Here is a 7,076-nt window from a genome sequence, read left to right as displayed (position 1 = left end):
CACATTATTTGAACGTGGTAAGGAAAAATTATTTAAAACTCACTGTATTACATAATTTTATTCTGAGCCTATCAAAACTGCATTTTTCCAGGTGCTGACGATGGGATCCTGTTCGGCGACAGGGGCTATGCCTTCAGGCAGGCAGTACTTCATGACGGCATTCCCCAACCCAAACCCTGGACCACAAACCCGTTACAATGCAGCTCTAGCCAGGACAAGGCCACGCATTGAAATGACCTTTGGCCAACTAAAGGAAGATTTCAGTGTCTTAAGGGTCTGAGGGTTGCACCTGGAGAGGACCCCTGTGGTGGAGGTGCAGCCTGATGATGACCTCCAGCCAGTGCACTTGGACCAATAGTGGCAGAGCTGCACAGGACAGTATTGTGGAACACGATTTTATGAATTCTTTTTTCTACACATAAACTTTCATTAAATGAATAATAGAAGACAACATGCTTAGTTCATGGAGTTTTATTTCAATGATTGTTTCTCAAGAAAAGCCAGTGATGGTCATCTTTTGCCTGCAATAAGATATATAGTTATCCAAGGGCAGCAAACTATCCAAAGTTTCTTTTGAAGCAACTCAATCTCTAGTGCCAGTTTTTTCTTCTTTAAGGTGTCAAGTTCAATTTCTCCCCTTAATTTTTGTTTTTTTAAGAGCAAAATACTCAATTTTATGTTGAAGATTCTGTTTATATAGGGTACGGATATCCCCCTGTGCCATTAAAAAAAAAAAAAAAAACTCAACAAGCCTCATGCAACAGAAAAAGGAAAAGTAGACTGCCGACCTCTGTATATTTTTGTGCTGTAGGCCTGTCTGTAGGCGTTTCCTCCTCCTATATTGCAGTCAGAAATAATGTGTCCACACCTATAAATTAAATAAAGTTATTTGTGCACTTACAAGTAATTCCTCCAAAGGACAGTCATCTGAGAGGGTTTCTTCACTGTCCTCTGCAAAAGAAAAATGGGTTTTACAAAGTGTTGCACTTTCTTTCCTTTTGATGTAAAGTTATAAATGTCCACTTACTGCACATATTTCAGACACCACTTTCTTGGGAACAGATAAAAGTGTTGGTTTATTATGTAAAACTACACAAAAGAGGAGAACTCAATGGCATTACAATACACAAGGAGAAAATATGATCAATATCAAATTGCAAAAAAAATTACATTAGTTATACAGCTTTCACCTTCACAAGTCAAAGAAATTGACTCAATATTTATTTGTCGAAATGACTGTACAAGCAATTTGGATTATAGACATAATTTAACGCAGCAACAAATTATTTACGAAAATTGAAATATATATGAAATTATTAAAATAAGACTATATACTGTAATTGTAAGTGATATAACCATAACATGGAACACTTACGCATTTAATTTGTCTGCTACTTTTTGCCAGCCCTCTCCACTGGCGTTTTAATTATTTTTTCAAATTATTACTGTAAGCAAACCCTTCCAGTAATAATTCTTGCTGTGTTGCGTTGAAAAACTGAGCGCGCTCTTTTGCCATGATGAGCAGCCAATAGCAGCGTTGCTGATCATTGTTTCTACTATCGATACATATCCCCTTTTAAACAAGCGCATGAACGCGCAATTATCTCAGATAACTCAATCCAGCGATACTAATCATATCCGGCAGGTGTGTTCGTAGAACCCAATTAGCCGGATCATGATTAGCACGATGATATCATCTCGGATGTGTCATTTGATCTCGGATGTAATAAGCGACGTACGAAGAACGGGCCCCAGGTCTTGTCTTTGGGGAATGTTGTGTGTTGGGTCTCCTCACAGCTGGTGGTGGTGGGCACAATGCACCAACACCTGCAAAATCATACTTTCATTTAAATATGCTTTTCGTGAAGAAATTTGATACACTTTTCCTTTCATCAAGCGTTATGTTTAAAATGAAAATACATAATTTTTCCTGAATAAGTTTGTGGTTCGGTGGGGCTGATGGGTCGTAAACATATGGATCCTTTTGAACAACTGAAGTAACCCGTCCGGCCCAACATTCACAATTAAAATTCATTCCTTGATTTTTACTAACTTAACAGCCTGTTTTTTATTTTTGTTATGAGTTCGTACAGTGATTATTTTTTGGTTATTTCCTTACAATGTGTTCTCTTCACCGACCAGTTCGAGGTTTAGTTTAGGAGTGTGTGACACATGCACAGCTCTCGTGCTCCTTATTCAGTGTATTGACACAGTAATGTTTATCAGGTGAGGTGGAGGGAGGGGTCAGCTGACGTCACCGCAGTGATCGCTGTACTCGCGCGACGCGGAAGTGGGCTGAGGGTTTCTCGCAGGATAAGGACGTGGTACGTCATCTTTATTTTTCTAATACTCTATTAGTGCTGTGATCGGTGTTTATTGAAGCTGTACATTCTACTAATTCTGTTTACTTTTACAACAATTACTTTCTAAAAGCACTTTTTTTAAGTTTGTTTATTCATTTGTAACTAACTTTGTAAGCAGAGTTTATACTATTCGTTTTGGTTGTTTTATAAGGTACGTATCGTTATTATCTTCTTCACAGCACGAGTTTGTCCTGATCTAACAGTTAACATCAGTACGTGATCACATTGAATATGTAATTGTGTTATTTGTATATATGTGTCTCGTGCGCGCGCGCGTTTGTGCTCTGCGATCATTTACAGGTAGAGGCACAGATTGTTTTAAATCTTTATGGAGATATAAAGCAGGTTGAATAAGTGTTGTTGTGTTGTGTCTATACTGTATGTAGAATTAGAGGAGAATGAATGGCTCTTTTGTTTCACATTGACATATAAAGCAGTTTGAATAGCTGTTGTGTATTCTGGGCGTTTTCCTGTGTTGTTTCTGATAAGATGAATTTGGAATGCAGGGTTACAAATCAAGATAAAATGATAGTATAACTAACTACATATATACATGGAACTTTATTGTAGTAAAATAGTTTAGCAAACAGTCATTTATTATTATTATTATTATTAAAAAACATGTAACAAGCGCATTTGAGATTGTCAATGGGTCTGTGTTATATTTCTTGACATTCACTGTAGTTGTCAGAATAATCCTATTCATATTTCAGTCAGTCCCAAAATGTTTCAAACACTAAATAGTTTCTGCAACACAAACACATCTTTGAGAAAGTAAAGGGAAATCCTGACACATTAACATGCCACAATCACGTGACCTGTGGAAACAGTCTGTTGACATCATACAGCTATTGTTATGAATATTCTCATATTATGTTATCAACATGAGATTCAGCAGTATTTGTAGTACACACATGACACATAGAGTCTATTACTTGTCTTCTGTAAATGAAGAAATATTTTTTGTGTTCTGTGCAGATCAGTTGGAAGAGACAAACATGTGGCCAAATCAAGGTGAGTTTTTGTTTTAACGTACTTTAAATAAATAAACAAATCATTTCTGGATGGGTATCAGTTGATACAGACATCTTTTGCTGGATCAGGAGTGGTGGGACCGATCTAAAATCCTACTGTGTGGTACCGGTGAATAATATTATTAAGCTTTAAGAAGTATGAACTATTGTGAAACCACCGTAAGAGTTTTCATGTGCTGTATCACTCCATTCTGTGACAGTCAGGATGCTTCTCTTTCCAAGATGTTCCAATGTTTCCATCATTCTGCATCATCACTAGATGATAGTTGAGTTTTTTTTTTGAATGGATTGTATTTTCCTGGAGTTGATTAAAGAACAAAAGGTGTCACTCACACACAATAAAGCCCATTACACATTGAGTCCAAAATTTCCGCATGTTAAAAAAAAAAAAAGACCTCACGATCTGTCAATCACATTTACACACTGTCTCCCGTATTTTCGACCGTCTTAAAAAAATTTGGACTGGGTTCGGTTTTCTGCGTTTTTTGCATCCATAGGAAGCCTTATGAGAGTCGTTTTGACAATTCCGAGACACCGTACAAACCAGCGGCAATTACGTAAAAACACATTTGAAAGTTCAGACTGTATGTGCAAAGACCTTAACTGTGTTTTTAAAGCTCTGATCTAAAGGCTCAGTAAACTGTTGCAATGATGCAATGCACTTTATGTAAATCTCCCGTATCTTTGTTACGGTATGAAGTTTAGCCGCAGGTGCATTAAGCTGGTTATTCTGTGCCCGGGAGAAGCATGGATGTAAATAGGCGGATGCATTAAGCGCATCATTCTGCACCCGGGATGGGCATGAGCCCTTTTGTGCCACTTTACATTAGGGCAGGGATGAACAGTTGTTAAGAATCTGTACTTTGTGAGAGTGTTTTTTTTTTTTAAAAATGACTGCGCTACATTATAAAGCATATCATATGTTCTCTCAACTTTATAATTTTGTTCAAAACTATAAAATACATGTTTGTTCTGCCAGGGCACGTGAGTCAAGCTCCCATCAGCTGATGCTCATCTACCTATAGCAATATGATGCTGTCACAGCTTCCGTTTAAAGTTCCTTCAGCTATCAGCAGCTTATTGTGTTGCTCAGGAGCAAATGACCCTCCTCCTTCCCCAGCTCCACATCACATTTACAGCCAAGACTCCACTCCTGATACTCCTTTTCATCATTCTCATTTACCTTACACAATGTGATACACTTCAATGTTATGAAGAACTAATGACATCTGTTTGTTCTGTTATATTCACATTATTGCTGCGCTTCCTGCTCTTATTCATGACTGCGTGAATATTTATCTATATATTTATTTATCTTATCTATGGCTGCATGGATGGGCGGGGAGTATTTGATTTTATAATCTAAACTTTATGGTAGTTGTCAATCATTTTTTGACCATAGTGAACCTGACAGAAATACTTTCTTCAAGTTTCTTCAGATGTTTAAGCTTAAATTCATTCATAAATTCAAACATTTCAGGTCTAGAAATAAAAATGTTATAAACTGATGAACCACTCACCAAAAGTGTTGTTTTGCCATGATATGCAGGACCTCATCCACCCAATCCTGCATTTCCTCCATCTGTAAACCCAGCATATCCAGCAATGCCCATCCCGCAATACCCACCCGGACAGAACCCTGCATATCCACCTGGGATGAATCAACCTATGACCATACCTTACATGACACCCAACCAACATCCCTTTCCTCCCGGTGCTCCTGGCCCATGTCCACCATACCCTGGAGCAGCACACTCAATACTCGTCCCAGTGCCGGGAATGGACGTGCATGGTCATAAGAAGCACAAGAAGATGAAGAAAGAGAAGAAAGAGAAGAAAGCTCATAAGGTTCACAAGGAACATAAAAATAAGAAACATGGCAAGGTAAAATTGTTGACAGGGAATGGTACAGAGTTCCGTACACATATTTAATGCAAAGGGAGGTCATCATGTGACTCTTGTGTTCTTGTCTTTGTCCTGACTTACTAATATCTAATGACGGTATAAGCATCTTTTGACATTGAGAAGTGATGTTGTTTGTGTTTGTGTTGCAGCATTCGTCCTCCAGCAGCAGCAGTGATTCTGACTGACACCACACACATCAGTGTTTTCATTTCTGAATGTCAGGGCAGATAAACCCCTTGGCTAATGTAGATTGTGGTTATTTTTGAGCGTTGAGTGTCATAAAGGCCTGGAGTAACTGACCATAGTCTGCTTTATTCACAGCAAACACTTTTAGTCAGCAAAATTCAGTAAAAGCATTGGCATAGATCTCACAGGGCATCATGACACAAGAATCATACCCGTGGCCATGATGCTCTTCTCTTCCCGCTGACTTGCATGAATGTGTACTGATGTATGATTTTCAATCGTTGATTTTTGTGAAAAACAATGTCAAACAAACACCTGCCTTTATTGTGAAGACATTAAGTAATATTTTGGATATTAATTCACTTTTGTTGATCTTGGGTATCAAAATATGACACTAATGCGTGAAGAGTGCTGATTGATTGTTAATTTGTTCTTCAAGCTGAAACTGATCTTTGTAATGATTTTATTGATCAGTAAACACATTCCAGCTTATGATAAATATGTAACCGTGTATATTTTATATCATATACCATCATCATTTCGCTTCGTATACTTAACACATTGTTTTTTGGCGCTAATGTTTTCAGTTTGTCAAGAAATGAACTGACTGCTGTTGTGATAATAGATTTTCACTACAAGATTATTGTGACTAAAAGATTTCAGGATTAAAATGCTATTGTGATATCTACTGAAGGGTTTTCTAAATAAATCATGATATCAAATTCATCTTCATTTTGTGTTTTCTCTTTTTTTTTGGCCAATGAATTGCCTTTAAACTATGTCTGTAGGAAGACAATCCGATTACATGATTTTATAATTATATTGCCGGTAACTAACATTTACATTTTGTTTTACGTTATCAGGAAACATAAAGCAAAATTTTGTCATGCTGATGACACCCAGCTGTATATTTCCTCTGAACTGAGTTTTCCTTCAAAAGATCATTAATATCAGAATGGAAATCAGAAAAGCTCCATGCGGCAGTCAGGTACTTAAGTACATCAGAAATTAGTTACTTTGTCTGAATTCAGACAATTGATCTCAAAACCCTGGAGGAAACAGTACAGTATCTTAAGGCGTCAACTTGCAGCCTTGACACACTTACCACATCCTTTTTTAAAAGAGTGTTTAACTGTTTGGAAGCAGATCTCCGAAAAAAAGTTAATACCTCACTGCTCTCAGGAACTTTCCCAGAATCCCTAAAAAATGCAGTTGTCAAAATAAAAACAAAACTGAAGTCATTGTTTTTGGTAACAAGGATGAAACTAACATGGTAAACACATACCTTGACTAAACAGGTCTAAAGACACAAAGCAAGGTAAAAAGTCTTGGGGTCTGTAACAAATCTCAATAAAATGGAAGGAAGGAGTCGGGAACCGGAAAACATTTAAACATTTAATAAAGTAATATAACAGCCGGCGGCCCTTCACGGCCGACCGCCGGCGAACAAAACATAAACATAAATACCAATATAAATACAAACGTAAAACAAGTTCGGGCCCGGTCCTCTCTCTTCAACGGTCCGGTCGCTCGTTCCTTTTATGCTCCCATCTCCTACGTGATTCGAGCCCGGTGTGCGCACAGCTGG

At 37.7% G+C, this 7,076-nt stretch overlaps 1 protein-coding gene across 2 annotated transcripts; it reads left to right on the top strand.

Moving 5' to 3' along the window:
• Window positions 1-2,235: 2,235 nt before the first annotated feature.
• On the top strand, window positions 2,236-6,214 carry prr13 (proline rich 13). Of its 2 annotated transcripts, none has more exons than XM_056734120.1 (4): window positions 2,236-2,324; window positions 3,342-3,377; window positions 4,947-5,281; window positions 5,452-6,214. In XM_056734120.1, the coding sequence occupies exons 2-4, from the start codon at window positions 3,362-3,364 to the stop codon at window positions 5,485-5,487; spliced, it is 387 nt and encodes a 128-aa protein (XP_056590098.1). In that variant the 5' UTR covers window positions 2,236-2,324; window positions 3,342-3,361; the 3' UTR covers window positions 5,488-6,214. The 2 variants fall into 2 exon arrangements, with proteins under 2 accessions (XP_056590098.1, XP_056590099.1); XM_056734121.1 differs by lacking the exon at window positions 2,236-2,324 and adding an exon at window positions 2,352-2,514.
• Window positions 6,215-7,076: the final 862 nt, after the last annotated feature.

The sequence above is a fragment of the Triplophysa dalaica genome, chromosome 21, assembly GCF_015846415.1.
Source record: "Triplophysa dalaica isolate WHDGS20190420 chromosome 21, ASM1584641v1, whole genome shotgun sequence".
Classification (NCBI taxonomy): domain Eukaryota; kingdom Metazoa; phylum Chordata; class Actinopteri; order Cypriniformes; family Nemacheilidae; genus Triplophysa; species Triplophysa dalaica.
Note: the sequence above shows the minus strand (reverse complement) of the source record. Positions and strands in the feature narration are given on the sequence as shown.